Source organism: Octopus sinensis, linkage group LG1, assembly GCF_006345805.1.
Source record: "Octopus sinensis linkage group LG1, ASM634580v1, whole genome shotgun sequence".
Classification (NCBI taxonomy): Eukaryota; Metazoa; Mollusca; class Cephalopoda; order Octopoda; family Octopodidae; genus Octopus; species Octopus sinensis.
Window position 1 is genome coordinate 169,580,329 of NC_042997.1, and position 19,116 is coordinate 169,599,444.

The 19,116-nt window shown below is 37.8% G+C and overlaps 1 protein-coding gene across 2 annotated transcripts in view; it reads left to right on the forward strand.

The window, feature by feature from the left end:
- Window positions 1-19,116, forward strand: part of LOC115215175 (activating signal cointegrator 1 complex subunit 3) — a 526,302-nt gene that overhangs the window by 45,108 nt on the left and 462,078 nt on the right. For both annotated transcript variants that reach the window (XM_029784370.2, XM_036506863.1), the window contains exons 21-24: window positions 1,517-1,745; window positions 2,827-2,981; window positions 8,143-8,241; window positions 17,988-18,156. In XM_029784370.2, the coding sequence (XP_029640230.1) occupies window positions 1,517-1,745; window positions 2,827-2,981; window positions 8,143-8,241; window positions 17,988-18,156 (652 nt within the window). The remainder of the gene's footprint in view (window positions 1-1,516; window positions 1,746-2,826; window positions 2,982-8,142; window positions 8,242-17,987; window positions 18,157-19,116) is intronic.

Consider the following 19,116-nt stretch of genomic DNA (forward strand, 5'->3'; position numbering starts at 1 on the left):
CGACACTGCCAGATGTTTTGAGCATCTCTGCAGTAATTCCTGAAGGACCTGGGGCTTTCCCTGTCTTCATGCTTCTAATTGCCTTAGCTACCATGGAACTATCAACTCGGATAGCTGGTCCCTCTGTTGGGTCAACATTCGGCAGACTCTCTTTATCCCATTCATTTTCTTTATTCAGCAACCTTTCATAGTGGCATCTCCAAACCTCTCTCTTTGCATCCTCATTTAGTGCAAGTGAACCATCATCCATGCGAACACACTTCTCTCCTACCACATCACGATTCTCTCTCACACACTGTCTTGCAACACGAAGTACCTCAAGTCTTTCATCCTCACGGCTCAGAACATTGGCAAATTTTTTCTTATCCGCTTCCCCTATGGCTAAATAAACCTGTCTCCTAGCTTCCCTTCTGGCTGTCTGATACAATTCCCTGATACCACCGTTCTTCCAGTCCCTCCAAGCCTGTTTCTTTTGTCTAATAGCCCTGTCCACCACATTGTTCCACCACCACGTTACTCTGGGTCGAGACGGGACTTTGCTCCATCCACAGATCTGGTCAGTGGCTGTCAGCAGATTGTCCCGTAGAAATCTCCAGTTGTCTTCCACATTAAGTGAAGCTATATCTCCTTCTATTTCGTCAAAGGCTTCAAGTAGTATGTCTCTAAATCTCTGTCCATTTGCAGGATCTTTAAGCTTCCAGACCCTTCTCCTCCAAGCTGGTCTTCTTCTGGGCAACCATTTAGCTCTGATCCTGATGTCGCTAACTACTAATCTATGTTGAGGAGTACATTCTTTGCCTGGAAAGGTTTTGGCATTTATAAGCAGCCCTCTTTCCCTCTTTCTGGTGAGGATGTAGTCAATCTGACTAGTGTGTCTGCCAGAACGGTAGGTGACTAGGTGAGAGGCGGGTTTCCTGAAGTTGGTATTGCAAACCATAAGGTCATTTGCATCGCAGAACTCCAGCAGCCTGGTTCCCTCCTCATTTCGAGAGCCAAAACCTTAGCCACCATGAACGCCATAGAAGCCCCCGACATGCCGGCCAACATGTCCATTGAAATCACCTGCCACAAAGAGAAGGTCACTATCATTTGTCAACGAGGTAGTTCGCAATAGGGAGTCATAGAATTGGTCTTTCTGTCCTTCCGGTAGCCCTGGTTGAGGGGCATATGCTTAGATGATGGTAGCTGACCTATGGTGAAGCACTAATCTAATCTTAAGTACTCTATCATTTACTCTGACCACCTCGATTACCTTATCTACCCATTTCTCCGCAAGAAGTATACCCGCGCCCCCTACCCCGTCAGTGTTCCCTGCCCAGAAAATCTTGTACCTGTGTTCCTTGCCTGTGAGGAGCCTAGCGGAACCTCCTCTCCACCTTACTTCCTGGATGCAGCATAAATCCACACGTCTCCTTTCAAGCAGCTCTACAATCTCTACATATATGCACTCATATATTATATTTGATAACTTGAATAATAACGTCCTTTTTTTCATCCTTTAAAACTTCTCTTGCAGAATGCTGCCCGCATTGTTCGTGCACTTTTCCAAATTGCTTTGCGTAAAGGGTGGCCCATTATGGCTAATCGATTACTAAATCTTTGTAAAACAATTGATAAACGCCAGTGGCAATTTGAGAATCCTCTGAGGCAGTTCCAAAATAATTTGCCATATGAAGTTCTTAACAAGATCGAGAAAGCAAACTTAAGTCTTGAAAAAATGAGAGAAATGACTTCAAAAGAAATTGGTGAGTTTTTTAAAATTTACTTCTCTCCTCACTCTTCCCTCCGATACAAACGTTTCATTGATCAAAGCTACGCCCTTCTCCACCATTCATGACCCAATTTACTGACTTTTCTGATGGCACCCAGCTGTTGAATGGTTGAATGACCAAATCCAAGCTTTTCTGTTAGTTCCTCAACAGTTACGATGGGATTTTGTTCCACCAGTGTTTGCAGGATGCCCTTGTCGAGCTCAACAGATATTCCAGGACGAGGCTAGTCTTTCTAGGCTGTAGTATCCAGCTTGTTGCGTTGCTGCCTTTATTGAAATCACAAAGCAAAATATGCTGAATATGCTTCTTTGTCACTTCCATTATAGATTTGAAAAAATAACTGTTAAAATTGAATTGCACTCTCCAAAACTTGCACTAAGAATAAGGATAAGGTAAAATTACTATCTGCTTTTTTATTAGCAAGTTGATGCAGTTAGTTTATCCCATCCACCTCTGACTTTTAGTTCATGCAATTGTAAAATCAGCATTATTTATGGAATGACTCAAAATATATATATATATATATATATATGATCATCTAATATCCATTTTCCATGCTGGCATGGGCTGGACAGTTTGACAGGAGCTGACAAGCCGGAGAGCTGCACCAGACTCCATTTGTCTGTTTTGGCATGGTTTCTGTGGTGGAATCCCCTTCCTAACACCAACCAGTTTACAGAGTGTACTGGGTGCTTTTTACAAGGCACCAGCACAGGTGCTTTTTACATGGCACCCACAGGGTCACCACCTCTCTGCTGAGAGTAGGAGTGGAACTAAGGGAAGTGGCTTGATGTGAAAATAACAGGAATTCCGAGCTTCCAAATTGTTCCAAGGAAACAGATTATAATCCTTACCTCATCCATTTTATATAGGTATAAAGTAGCAAAAATAAAACTTTGTAGTTTAACCTAGCTACCAATATTATGCATGATATTCAATTTGGAATGGCTTGTTAATTATGGAAATCTTTATTACATTTTTCTTCAATTGAATTAAGCTTTGGAAGTAATTGTTTGGTTATTTCTATTCATATTATGCATAATTTCATTACTAGGTCTTATGATACATCACCAGAAAATGGGAGTTAATGTAAAAAGATGTGTCCATCAGATACCATATCTTGATTTGGATGCTACAATACAACCAATTACACGCACTGTACTTCGAGTCAGATTAAGTATTAAACCAGAATTTCACTGGGATGATAAGGTAATCAAAATTTCATTGTACAGATAAGTCGTTCTCATATCCTTACTTTCCATTTCATATTGCTTGTTAAGTTAAAAAATTTTCATGCATTTTAACCTTTTCATTACTGTATTTATTTTGAGATGCTGTGTTTCTTTCAATTACTTTAAATATAAGAAAGAATTTAATAAAATAACTTAGTTATCATTCAGCTAGTGTTAGGAACATAAATTGTGACTAAGGTTTGGTGGAAGATTTTAATTCAAAATTTATGAAAACAAGACATTTGTACTCAGAGCCAGAGCCAGTTTCAGCCGGGTTGATAACAAAAGGGTTAATAGATTTGAAAGATTTTTGAACTTATCTACAGTATGATTACATTGTGCACACGTGTGTTCGTTTATTTGTTCTACATCCATTTTTCCATGCTAGAATGAATTGGGCAACTACTTACTGAGGCATTATTTTAGAGCCAGGTACTCTTTCTTACTTGCTTTTCCATCCGCAAGTAACAATAAAACTTTTAACACACCTTACCCCAACAAACCAGCCTACATCTCTTTACCTCACCTTTTCTCTTGCTCTTACAGTATGCTTATGCATATCCCTCACTCCCCAATCCTGTCCTCACTACTCACTGTATCACTGCTATCCTGTTGTCCTCCTCCCCCTCTATATACCCAGGTTTCACCAGTCACTGCATTCCCTACACTCTTTGCATTCATGTGAAGTCTCTATTCCCTACTCATGCACCTTTGGCAATACCCTATCATTTATATTCTGACCCTCATACCTTGAGGGTATACCCTGGCACTTCACCGCCATCTATCACTCTCTTGCTCTACTCTATTCCATTTATATTCTGATCCCCATTCCTGATGAGTATGCCCTGGCACTTCTCCACCATCTCTCTCTTCTCTCTTGCACTCTCGTTCTCTCCCATTCACTCTCTCTTTCTCTTGCACTCTCGTTCTCTCCCATTCACTCTCTCTTTCTCTTGCTCTCTCCCTCTCACTGGTTAACCATGTATATTCTCTATAGCAACATACCTGTTTCTGTCCTCATTCCTGATCTCTCTCTCTCTCTTTCTCACACGCACATACACACACACACACTTTCTGACTGGGTAACCACGTATCTCTTCTACAGCAAGACACCTGTTTCTGGTTCTCTATCACACTCTAACCTTTAATCATCTGGCACACGACCATCTCCTCCAATGCTCTCTCTTCCCTCTCAAAAGGTCTTCGTCTTGCAAGTTACTTGGTGACTCAGTCCATTCTGTGTGGTGGTTGGTGTTGGAGAGGACACCCAACCATAAAAACCATGCCAAAAACAGACACTGGAGCTTGATGTAGTTTTCTGCTTGGCCAGCTCCTGTCATACTGTCCAACCCATGCCAGCATGGAAAGCAGGTGTTAAATGATGATTATATATATATATATATATATATATATATACGCACACACATACAAATGGCGGTGCCCCAGCATGGCCACAGCTCATAAGCTGAAACTAGAATCAATCAATCAATCATATAATTACATACACACACGCGCACAGTAATGGGATGGAAAATAACTCGTATATTCATCTGAATAAATTATCTCCCTTACCTTAAAAAAAAAAATTTTACTAATGAAAAGGAAAGTAATAAAGGAAGAAAGAAAAGAAATGGAGAAATTATAGATAAAGGAAGACAGAAAGATTAAGAAAACAATAGAGATTATTAAAGTGTTGTATATAAAGATAGGTATATATAAATAGAACAATAGACAGCATGGTAGCTAAGTGAATAATATATATATATCGTTGTTATTATGCAAAAGTGTCGTAAGTCCAAAACGTTGCTTTTACAGATAACGAAAAAATAGTTTCACCATTCCATTTCCTTTTTTGAAAAATGCTAAACCAGTGTAATACACTTTGACAATTATCATATGAAGTAGCTGGAATTTGACCAAAAGAACTGGCTATTGCAAGCAAAATTAAATACTGAAAGAAACACATTTGACCAAATTTGGACATATGACAGTTTAAGACAGGGGTGAGAAAACCCCTGCCCCCAGGTGCAATTGTGCCCACAAGCACATTTTATTGTGCCTGCAGGCCGATATACTCGTATGTACAAAATACACTCTTTTACTCTTTTACCTGTTTCAGACATTTGACTGTGGCCATGCTGGAGCACCGCCTTTAGTCAAGCAAACCGACCCCGGGGCTTATTCTTTGGAAGCCTAGTACTTATTCTATCGGTTTCTTTTGCCAAACCGCTAAGTTACGGGGACATAAATACACCAGCATCGGTTGTCAAGCGATGTTGGTGGTGGGGACAAACACAGACACACACACAAACATACACACACACACACACACACATATATACATATATACAACGGGCTTCTTTCAGTTTACATCTACCAAATCCACTCACAAGGCTTTGGTCGACCCAAGGCTATAGTAGAAGACATTTGCCCAAGGTGCCACGCAGTGGGACTGAACCCGGAACCATATGGTTCGTAGGGAAGCTACTTACCACACAGCCACTCCTATGCCTATAATAATAAATTTTTCAATCATAAAATTTATGCAATATTCGTTTGCCTATTTGCGATATAGGTCATGTTTCCACTACAACTTAAAATGGTTAGACTCAAAAAGATAATCGCCCAGTAATTGCCATTTGTATGGAAATTTTGTTTTCACTATAAAACACATATTGCTAGGTTTGTACCTCCCCCTTGTGACCCAACTACACCCTAGCTGAAAAATATAGAATACATCATAAGTAATATAAATGTCCTAAATTCCGTGGTGGCATTAATGTTACATGTTAATTTAATGTGTTAAACTTATCTTTGTTAATGTATATCGAATTATACATTGATATATACAAGATATACACAGATATAAGAGATAGAACTTGACGTCTGCCTGTGGACCTTTTTCATTGGAAATTTTTGCCCACTGCACTAAAAAATTTCACTACCCCTAGTTTAACATAACAACAATGTGCTTTATAGTGTGTGCTCCTTTTTTGGATATATGATTCCACTGACAATATATATATATATATATATACATTGAGAGAGAGAGAGAGGGGTTAAAGTAGTGAGTAAAGGCAAACAATTAGTCAAGGCAGGACAAGAATTTTTGATTTCATTTAATTTAATCTAAAAAAATTTGCTGCATAATGAATGGTAAAAATAGTACAAACATGTATGGATAGCCTCTGACAGCTGTTTCTGAAAGTGAATACTAACAGATCCAGTGTTGTGCATGGAATAAAGATACATTCTGGTGAAAGCAAAGATAAATAGGTAAGAGGCATGTGTTCATCATCATCATCATCGTCGTTTAACGTCCATTTTCCATGCTAGCATGGGTTGGATGGTTCAACTGGGGTCTGGGAAGCCAGAAGGCTGCACCAGGCCCAGTCTAATCTGGCAGTGTTTCTACAGCTGGATACCCTTCCTAACGCCAACCACTCCGTGAGTGTAGTGGGTGCTTTTTATGTACCACCTGCACAGGTGCCAGACGAGGCTGGCAAACGGCCATGATCGGATGGTGATTTTTATGTGCCACCAGCATGGAGGCCTGTCGGGGCGGCACTGGCAATGGCCACGTTCGGATGGTTCTCTTATGTGCTACCAGCACTGGTATCACAGCTACAATTATGTGGAGTACTGCATAACAGTTCTTTTCCTCTTCTCACCTTGCTGTACCACTTAACCACTCTTTCTGATTATGGATTTACCTAAAGAAGACCCAATCCAACTGGATTTAAATAAACCCTCCTGGACATAATGAAACACAACAAATATTGATGAGGAACATTCTTTTACTTTCTAACCTATATTTCTCGGCTGACAGAATACCCAACATACAGAGCCTTTGCTTGATATGATGCTCCAATAGCTGGGATATCCCAGAACAACTGTCAGAGACTATCTTTACCAGTTTGTACTATTTTTACCATTCATTATGTAGCAAAACTTTTATAGATTGAATTAATTGAAATCAAATGTTCTTGTCCTGCCTTGATTAATCATTTGCCTTTCCTCACTGCTTTAACGTATACCTGTTGGCTCAAATGGAAGCCACCTTTGACCATTTTTGGAACAAAGCAACCACATAACCACATCTTCAACTGCTGTTCTCACAGGAATTTTTGTGGCACATCTATTTGAGCACTTAGAATGCATATCTATTAGATTGAGTCATCCTGACAAGAACTCCTCATATCCTATATATATATAGGTGTCTTCAAAATAAAACTAGACCTCTTCCTGTCAGGTGTCCCAGATGAACCAACTTCACGGCAGGAGGTGCAGATGAAGGCAGCTGCATCAAACTCTCTCATGCACCAAATGTCAATTGCTAAAAAGCATTCGTGAAGTAAAATCATGTAGCAACACCAAATGGTGGTGCTTCAGCATGGCCACAGCTCGTGAGCTGAAACTAGACGAAATGAAATGAAAGGAAAAAAATATATATATATGCTGTTGTATAGATATATAGAATCAAGGGAAGATGTGTCAATTGAAGTGTAAGGTTATGAGGATGAATCTTCAAGGTATGGATTATGCATAGGAGTGGTTGAATGTATTAGAGTACAAAAACTGTTGTTAAAAGTAGTAGCATCAGTATTATTGTATCTACCTCTTATAGATGCCATAGTACATTTGTCAGTTTGGCAGGTATTTCAGGGCAGCTCAAACAAAGATCTCAGGATCAGTTTTTATTTGTGCCTACATTTTCCTGACACAAGTGATTTTGAGTTAAGATAACCATCTGGTTGCAGTAAGTGTTCCAATATTAGTCATTTTCAGTAATGCATGAATTACAATTTTTGCTTCCATTCTTATGGTTTCCATTTAATATACAAATTAGTAGCCAGATGAAGCTGGAAAGTTTAGTCACATGCCATCCTTTGGTATTCTAGGAGATAGCTAGATGATTGAGATATTTTCAAATACCTTCTCAGATACATACAGCATTCAGTAAACCACCCTTTAACACATACACATAACACATTCATAGGATTATGCCTAACATATGCATGTATATATTGTATGAATATATTTGCCCATGTGTATTTATTTTTCAACCAAATTATCTTATAGATTAAATATATTGACAGTTTGTTTAAAAGTTCAATTTCTTGTTCAATTTCTTGTAGATACATGGAAAAACTGGAGAGCCTTTCTGGGTTTGGGTAGAAGACCCAGATAATAACTTTATTTACCATTCTGAAAATTTTCTTTTACACAAGAAGAGTGTAAGTGATTTTTGATTTGTTGTATGTAGATTTGTAGTTTTTTTTTTAATATGTGACTGTCACATCATTTATCCTTTATGTTTTTTTGTTTTTTTTTACTTGTTTTGGTCTTGGAACTGTGGCCATACTGGAGCACCACTTTGAAAGATTTAGTCAAACAATCAACCCCAGTACTTGTTTTCAAACCTAATACTTATCTGGTGGTCTCTGAACTGCTAAGTTACAGAGGACATAAACAAACCAACACCACTTGTTAAGTGGTTCGTGGGGACAAACATAGGATACACACACACATATGTATGTAGGTATATATATATATATATATATATATATATATATATATATATATACATACACACATACACATTATTTGATTGTTTGTTCCTGTCTGGTCTTTTTTAAAATTTTTTGTTGGATGTAATTATTCATACCAATATGTAATTCCTTACAAAGAATCTAATTTTTATTTGAAGAAGTGTTTTCGTTTTTGTCTTTGAAATTAATTAGACTCTGAAACAATTTGTAGAATTTATATTGGATTTGTACCAACTTGGATTTGAAGATCGTTTACACCGATATATATTTTTTCCTTTCCTTATACTCTATACATACATACATATATATATATACATATACACACACATACATACATATCTTTGTGGCTGGAGACTTTAATAGGCATGTTGGGCAGGAATCTGGTATCTTCATTGGGGTATATGGTGGCCATGGTATTGGCACCCGAAACAATGAGGGAACTAGGCTACTGGAATTCTGTGATGCATGTAACCTTTTAATCTGCAACACTAACTTCAGGAAGCCAAACAGCCACCTTATAACCTATCAGTCAGGGGACTCTGCTAGCCAGATTGATTTCATCCTCACCAGACAATGGGACACAGGGTTGCTCTTAAATACAAAGACCCTCCAGGGTGAAAAGGTATCCCTCAGCATAGGCTAGTCATTAGTGACTTTAGGCTTGAGGCCAGAAGGATACCAAGAAGCAGAACAATCCAGAAAAGAAGGATGTGAAAGCTAAAGAACCCTTCACATGGTCAGAGATTTAGGGACATCCTCATCAAGAAATTTGATGAGAGGGAGGAGGAGCTACAGACGTTGGACATAGAAGGTAGCTGGAAATTCCAACGGGACAGCTTGCTGAGTGCCAGAGACCAAGTCTGCGGATGGTGCAAAGTCCCTTCCAGACCGAGAGTTACGTGGTGGTGGAATAGTACAGTAGACAAAGCCATTAGAGCAAAGAAACAGATCTGGAAAGCCTGGAGGGATGGGGGTAGCAGGGAACTGTACCAGGTAGCCAAAAGGGAGGCTGGGCGACAGTATACATAGCCAAGGGTGAAGCAGAAAAGAAGTTTGCCAATTGTCCAGCAACATAAGGACCAAATAACTGAGGTATTTCAGATTGCAAGACAGTATGTGAGAGAAAATTGTGATGTCACAGGAGAGAAATGCGTCCGCATGGATGATGGAGCACTTGCTTTCAATGTTTCTGAAAAGAAAGAGGCTTGGAGAAGCCATTATGAGAGACTGCTGAATGTGGAGAATGAATGGGAGGAGGAGAGCCTTCCAAATGTTGACCTAGTAGAGGGACCAGATATCTGAATAGACAGCTCTCTAGTAGATAAAGCAATTAAGGGTATGAAACCAGGAAAACCCCCCGGCCCATCAGGAATCACTGCTGAGATGCTTAAAACATCTGGTGGTGTGGGCTATGGCCTAGTCACCCGCATTGTAAACCAGATAGTTCATAATGGAATCATGCCCAATGATTGGCATAGCAGTACCACAGTCAACTGCTACAAAGGTAAAGGTGATGCTCTAGATAGAAATAACTACAGGAGTATTAAACTGTTTGATCAGGTGATGAAGGTCACAGAGAGGGTCATAGCCCATCTCATTAGGGAGAGAGTTTGCTTAGATGAGATGCAGTTTGGTTTTGTGCCTGGTAGAAGCACCACTGATGCCATATTCCTGGTTCGACAACTGCAGGAGAAATACCTAGCTAAAGATAAACCTCTCTACATAGCATTCGTGGACTTGGAGAAAGCCTTTGACAGGGTCCCCCGATCCCTTATCTGGTTGGCGATGCAGAAACTGGAGATTGACGGATGGTTAATAAGGGCTGTACAGGCCCTATACAGAGAGGCCGTCAGCAAGGTTAGGATTGGCAATGAGTATAGTGAAGAATTCCAGGTAGAAGTAGGGGTCCACTAAGGTTCAGCCCTCAGTCCCCTTTTATTCATCATAGTCCTCCAGGCAATAACAGAGGAATTCAAGATGGGTTGACCTTGGGAGCTCCTCTATGCTGATGACCTGGCCCTCATAGCAGAATCACTACTGGAACTAGAAAAGAAATTTCAGATGTGGAAGCTAGGTTTAGAATCAAAAGGCCTTAGACTCAATGTAGCAAAGACCAACGTTCTAGTAAGTAGGAAGGCAAACACACCACACACCCCTTCAGGTAGGTGGCCCTGCTCGATCTGTAGAAAAGATGTAGGTAGAAACTCCATAAGATGTACTCAGTGTAAGCTATGGACACATAAGAGGTGCAGCACCATCAAAGGAAAATTAACCGAGAAGATAGCTTTTGTGTGTGGCAGATGCACAGGGGCAATAGACACCATTGATACTCAGAAAACAGATTCCATTACACTCCTGGGGAAGAAACTAGAAGTAGTTGATAGGTGACCAAGTTAGTACTGGGGGTGAATGCTCAGAGAGTGTTACCACTAGAATAAGAATAACCTAGGCAAAATTTAGAAAGCTCCTACCCCTACTGGTGACAAAGGGTCTCTCACTCAGAGTGAAAGGTAGACTGTACGATGCATGTGTGCGAACTGCCATGCTTCACGGTAGTGAAACATGGGCTGTAACTGCAGGGGTCATGCATAGGCTTGAAAGAAATTAAGCTAGCATGAATTGCTGGATGTGTAATGTTAGTGTGTATACACAACAGTGTAAGTGCCCTGAGAGAAATGCTGGACATAAGAAGCATTGGATGTGGCGTGCAAGAGAGACGTCTGCGCTGGTATGGTCATGTACTACGGATGGATGAGGAGAGATGTGTGAAGAAGTGCCACTCCCAAACAGTTGAAGGAATCCGGGGTAGAGGTAAACCCAGGAAGACATGGGATGAGGTGGTCAAGCATGACCTTCGAATGTTGGGTCTCACCTCTGAAGATATGCTGTGACTGCGAAGACCCGACAAATAATGTGAGTTCATGGCTGTTTCCTGCACCTGCTTCACATAGAAGCCCAGCCATTCCAAAGTGCTTTGGATCGCAGGACAGCCTGCTGTACTTACCTTGGATCATAGAGCGACCTGCTGTGCTTGAGGAGACCTATTGAGTCAAGTACATCAACATCAAAAAATCAAATGGAAATTGTAGTTGTGATACCTGTGCCGGTAGCATGTAAAATACACCATCCGTACGTGGCCGATGCCAGCACCGCCTTGACTGGCTTCCGTGCCGGTGGCATGTAAAAAGCACCAACTGATGGTGGCCGTTGCCAGCCTCCCCTGGCACCTGTGCCAGTGGCATGTAAAAAGCACCCACTACACTTACGGAGTGGTTGGCATTAGGAAAGGCATCCAGCTGTAGAAACACTACCAGATCAGACTGGAGCCTGGTGCAGCCTCCTGGCTTACCAGACCCCGGTCGAACCGTCCAACCCATGCTAGCATGGAAAACAGACGTTAAACGATGATGATATGTATATATGTTTATATATGAATATACACACACACTTATAATATATATATACATATATACGACAGGTTTCTTTCAGTTTCCGTCTACCAAATCCACTCACAAGGCATTGGTCGGCCCGGGGCTATAGCAGAAGACACTTGCCCAAGATGCCACGCAGTGGGACTGAACCCGGAATCATGTGGTTGGTTAGCAAGCTACTTACCACACAGCCACTCCTGCGCCTATATATATATAACAAAATGGAGTTGTAGGGTACCGCACGAGTGGAATTATATACGAAAGAAGGTTTGAAAATGCAATTTTGAAAGATGTTTATTTACTTTACCGGTTTCACTCTTTGGAAAAAGATTGTCAAAAGTAACATGTAGAAGTTTGGTTGCATTAATTATTGGTTGTTACAAAATGCTACATTACATATATACAGTCTTTGGTAACAAGGACATGTTAAGGACATAAAAAAGTTTAACAAGTTCCTTAAAATATTGGGCACAAAAGATTACAACATAAATATACATTCTCAAGAACATGTTAAAGATAGTTTCCAGAAGGAATTATTAAAAAGTTCAGTGGGATATTGGTATTGTATCTGTATATTCAAACACGTACAGAATATTGGTTGTCACAGAGTACTACAATACATATATATACATTCTTTGGTGAGAAGAGCATGTTAAGAACATAAAAAAGTTTAACAAGTTCATTGAAATATTGGGCACAAAAAAAATTACAACAAATATATACATTCTCAAGATAATTTCCAGAAGGAATTATTAAAAAGTTCAGTGGAATATTGGGAAACACGCACAGAATATTATGAGTTCAAAAAGGTTTACATTATAATAGTAGGGAAGCTAAAACTGACCTGTCCACCATGTTAACGTAAAAGAATATTATCTATTTCAAGGGACACTGTAGGTGTGTTTGGGTGGGGAGAAGGAGGAGTAATGTGGAACTGAAAATAATTTCTCCTTTTTGTCTCTCCTTCACGCATCAATGATTTGGGGGATTGGTCTTTAGAGGTCAGAATGGTTTGAGTGTGTGTATATATGTGTGGTGTGAGTAGATGTGTCTCTGTGTTTGTAAAATCTGGTAGGATGGTGTGTGTATATGTGTGCCCGTTTTTCAACCGTGTGTGTGATTGTCTTGGTGTTGTGTGTATATGTGTATTTGGCATGGTGCTGAGTGTGTATATGGAGGTCAGAATGGTGTGAGTGTGTGTGTATATATATGTATACATGTGTTTGTGTGTGTATGTGGGCTGTTTTTGATTGGTCCCAGGGTCCATTGTGGTGTAAATAGATGTGTGTTTTTTAAAATTTGGTAGGATGGTGTGTGTATGTGTGTGGTTAATGTTTGTTTGTGTGTTGTGTGTGCGTTAGTGTGTATGTGTTTGTTCGTATGTGTGTCCATGACAAACGGGCACACATATACACACACCATCCTACCAAATTTCTAAAAAAAAACACATCTATTTACACCACAATGGACCCTGGGACCATTCAAAAACAGCCCCCCCCACACACACAAACACATGTATACATATATATACACACACAAAGATGCATACACTCACACCATATATACGCCCACACACAAACACATACTCAATACCAACACACACAAAACGCATATACACACACGCCATACAGTTACACCCAACAGACATGGACACACATACGAACAAACACATACACACTAACGCACACACAACACACTATGTATATGTATATATGTATATATGGCTATCAGTAACAATATAGGGTGAAATTAATTAATTTGGAATAATCATTAATTACACCAAGTAGATCTCGGCATGTATCTACTTGAGATCTACTGCCGAGATCTACTTATATATGTATATATATATATATATGTATGTGTGTGTGTATATATGTATTGATTTCTCAGTTTCTTGGAAAATCCTATCTTACAGATATAATAATATAATAATAAAATTTGTAGTTTGTGTTTGGAAGATAGCTATAGCATAATGAGAATGAATGGAGATCTGGTTAATACTAGGAAATGGAAATCTGGTTAATACTAGGGATGAAAAATTTTGCTCATGTAAACACATGACCAAATTTCTATTTATCAATCTTAAATAATTCTTCACTCTCCTTGGTTAGATTAATTTTTGTTGTTTATTAAAAATATTTCTATATATTATCTTTTTGTGTGGAATACGATTACTCATCACATCCACTTTTCATCACTATCTCTTACACTATCTTGATATATTTTTTATTTAACCTTTCTTTCTAACAATCATGACACACCATATATTTGGCTAACACTTTATCTACATCTTCCTACACCTTTTCTCTCAATATGTGTATCTTTCCTTAGTATATAATATACCTATAATTTTTGTATTTTATTTTATTTTATTTTATTTGCATAATGTGTCTATTTAAACTCCCTCAACATACCCATTCTAACTATTAATGGTTTATGTTACTTGTCACTTTACATGATAATTAAATACATTTTACTGCTGATATATGCAAACATACATAGTACGTCTTGGTGTCCTACTTGACTACAACCATGTGTGCATATCTTGATATGGATCTTATATGTTATCTGTGTGCATATCTATTAGTTTGTGACTATTTAGCATATGTTACCACTAACATGTATTTTTTAATAAGAACGTGTGTATCTGTATATATATATATATATATGTTTCACATACACACATATATATATAAACTACTATATATTTTTTATAAGTGTGTGTATTTATATCTATATATGTGTGCCTTTTTTTCTCTCTTTGCACCAGTATATCTATATATATTTTTGTACGGTGTTCCTTCTTTTAGGTAAACCCTAATCAAAATACAACTACAATTCCTATATCTACATATACTAATGTGCAGATATGCCTCTACTCACGTATGAGTAAATATACTAGCAATTTTTTCCTTATAAGATAATTTTTTTCTGCGACATTATATATAAACTTTTTTGTATACTTATGTGCACCCCCATACTCATATCTTTTCTTATATTCATAATATACAATACTCTTCTATTACTTGAATATTTATACTACCTTAATACCATTATCTATCCCTCTCACATTATGCCAAGCTAGTTCTTTACCTCATAATTTTTTATTTCTACAAATACATAGTTACTGCATAACCTTACATATCAATACATATAAATTAAACCCCCTATTTACTGTTTTTCATTCCCAGCTCATTCATCTCCCCTACATTTTTTTTTTTTGCCATATTTCTACAACCTTTTTCTTTTTCAACTTCACTCTTTTAACATCTTTATAGCCACAGCAAGTATTTACAATCCAAATTGTAATATTAACAACTTTTTTTTTCTGTTTTTACTTATTTTTCTACCTTATATTTAATATATACAAATACTAGTTCTTATACAAACATAAGTCCATCTTACACATCTTATTCTCTCTTTAGTCCTTTTTTACCTCTCTTATACTTGTTTACATTAACAATCCAGTAGCTCTTTATACACAATCTCCTCTAGATTAACTTCATTATCATGTACTCTCTTACTCTTTTACTTGTTTCAGTCATTTGACTGCCGCCATGCTGGGGCACCGCCTTTAGTCGAGCAAATCAACCCCAGGACTTATTGCTCTTATTTTTAGTTCATATAGCCAAGCCTTCATTTTCATCAGGTGTTCATTTCCTCTAAGGGGATATTTGACAAACTTTGTGTTCTTGGCAATGTTCCATAAATCCTTCTCAAAAGCCTCCAAATGGCGGTTAGGAGGTGGACATTTTCTGGTTTTAAAGTTCTTAAAAATTTCAAAATCTTCATTAAAAGTATTTTCTTGGTTAACAATATTCCTTTCATGATAAAAAGTGATCCAATGAATATGTGTTATAGTTTACAGCCATAAGTTTATCTTCATATTTATTACAGAATTCTCCCTACAATAAATTAAGTAAACAAAGAAAAATTTTTCTATTAGGATTCTGCTCATATTTATTACAGAATTATACCTCCAGTAAACAATAATTGTAGAACATTCCTATTAGTTACTTTAAACAATATTTTTTATATCAGTAACTTCAAATAAATAGAAGAGTTTTTATATATTAAAGATATAATTATCATTTATATTTTTCTACACGTTTTATTACAGTTCTAGATAAGGCAAGACCCTGATACTTAATATACACTTATATATTATTATTGTATGTTATAATAGCAACAGATTCTCTTAGACATAAATGCTGTCTGCCTTGCCTTAATGTTTCACACCTCATTTAACAATTATGCATATATACATATATAAAGATAAAATTAAACGAAGAGATACAATTGACAATCCAATAATTTATTTATATTATAATATAACATAATGTACTATGAATAATGTACTGTGAAGGCGCATGGCTCAGTGGTTAGAGCGTCGAGCTTACGATCGTGAGGTTGTGAGCTCGAATCCCGGACCGGGCTGCGTGTTGTGTTCTCGAGCAAGGCACTTTATTTCACGTTGCTCCAGTTCACTCAGCTGTAGAAATGAGTTGCGACGTCACTGGTGCCAAGCTGTATCGACCTTTGTCTTTTCCTTGGATAACACTGGTGGCGTGGAGAGGGGAGGCTGGTATGCATGGGCGACTGCTGGCCTTCCATAAAAACAACCTTGCCCAGACTTGTGTCTAGGAGGGTAACTTTCTAGGTGCAATCCCATGGTCATTCATGACCGAAGGGGGTCTTTTTTTACTATGAATATAATATAACATAATATGAGATCACATAAAGAATTATTAAGGCCAACATCAAAAGGCCAACAATTCGTTTTGAATTATATACATTTTTTGCTATATAAACAATTCACTTATATATAAGCTTCATTAGAGCCAGAGTTCAAAAATAGATGGAATTCCAGGTGAAAGGGTGGCTGGATTGTAAAACATTGATTCAAATAGCTATGTATTATGAACGTTGAGTATTCTATTACATATCAATTACAATTAAAAAAGAACAAAAAATTCCAAATACTAATTAGAGAACTCTTGTATGCAGATGATGTTGACTTTTTGGCTCACTCTCAGGATGACATGCAGCACATCATGGATTGTTTTGCAGCATCTTGTAATGCCTTTAGCATGGAAATTAATTTTAAAAAGACCAAGATAATGTTCACCCCATCACCAGGGGAAGCATATATCGAGCCAAATATAATGGTGCATGGAACTAGGTTGGGTGTAGTTGACACTTTTGTTTACCTGGGTAGTACATTATCAAGGGATGGTTCACTGGATGCAGAAATACACCTGCACATTCAGAAGGCCTCTGTAGCCTGTGAAAAACTCGAAAAGAGAGGGTGGGCAGATCATGGCATCAATATCAAAAACAAGGCCTGCATTCTGAGTGCTCTGTTGTAGTCTTTGGAAATGTGGACAGTACATCGTAAGCACCTTAATTTGCTTGAACACTTTAACCAAAAGTATTTTTTTAAAATCCTAAACATCAAATGGCAACAGAAAATATCTGATACACAAATCCTCTTAGATGCTGGCTGCACAAGCATTGAATCTACCATCATATCCTCTCAAATACATTGGGTAGGCCATGTTGTGCACATGAATGAGGCAAGACTCCCAAAACAACTATTTTACAGTCAATTGCACATGGGAAGACGGCAATCATCTACAGAGATGAAGCAATCACTATGTGTGTATGCGTGTGTGTGTGTGTATATTACATGGCAGAATGGATAACTTGACTAAAATTATAAAAACTTCCAAACTTGAAAGATTCATAAAATGGCTGTGATTTCCATTTTTGGCAAGAAAATCTATATTTTTGCGGAAATTTTTAATAAAATCAGAATGAGTGCATCAAGCCAAAAGGATCCAAGTACTCTTAATTATTTTAAGTTGATAAATTCAGAGAGAGTGTAAGACTAATTAGATTGGTTTTGTTATTTGTTGGATATCTTGGCAATATTGTTTTTTTCATTTTTTGAGAGCTTAGTTAACTGTAGAATTCTATCAAAATGTATTTTCCTTACAGGTTGTTGCTATGGAGCCACAATCAATGGTTTTTACTATTCCAATCTTTGAACCATTACCAAATCAGTACTACATTCACATTTGTTCAGATCGTTGGATTGGCTCTGAGAATGTTTTGCCAATATCTTTTCAACATTTGATCCTTCCTGAAAGGCATCCTCCTCACACAAGTAAGTTTCTTCTTGCAATCTCTACTATCTTTTATTTTAAATAAAATAATTTTTACCTTTTTTTACTTGTCTTAGTCATTAGACTGTGTCCATGCTGGGGCGCTGCTTTGAAGAATTTTAGTCAAATGAATCATCCCCAGTACTTAGTATTTTTTTTGTAAAGCCTGATACTTATTCTATCAGTCATCTTTGCTGAACCGCTTAATACACCAACACCAGTAGTCAAGCAGTTGTTGAGGACAAACACATACACACACACACATTTATATATATATATATACTAGTAGAGACACTCACTACACTCTTGGAGTGGTTGGCGTTAGGAAGGGCATCCAGCTGTAGAAACTCAGCCAGATCAGACTGGTGTAGCCATCTGGCTCGCCAGTCCTCAGTCAAACTGTCCAACCCATGCCAGCATGGAAAGCAGACGTTAAATGATGATCTTATATATATATATATATATATATATATATATATATATATATATATATATATAGGGAGAGTTTACGAAAAAAACAAAAGACAAAGACAGGTGGTGTACAAAACAAACAAATGTATTAGTATAACGCTCAGGAATAGAAAAAGTCTTTTACATTTCGAGCCTACGCTCTTCTACAGAAAGGGACGGAGAGAAAAAAATGTGTGTAGTGGCTAACGATCTATCATGGCGTCTGTATATATATATATATATATATATATATGTATATCAGGTTGGTGCAAAAGTAATGACCGATTTTAAGTCTCTACTAAAAATGAAAAAGCCCATCGTTAAAACAATATTTATTCGTTAATGTAATTTTCATTGATTTCTAGAACTTCATTCCATCTGTCAACTAGCTTGTAAATGCCACACTTGTAAAATTGTTTAAGTTTTGATGCAAAATATGAATCCAACTTGATGTCAACCTAAGACCATTCAAATGGTTCTGTAGTCCCCAAAACAAGTGATAATCAGAAGGA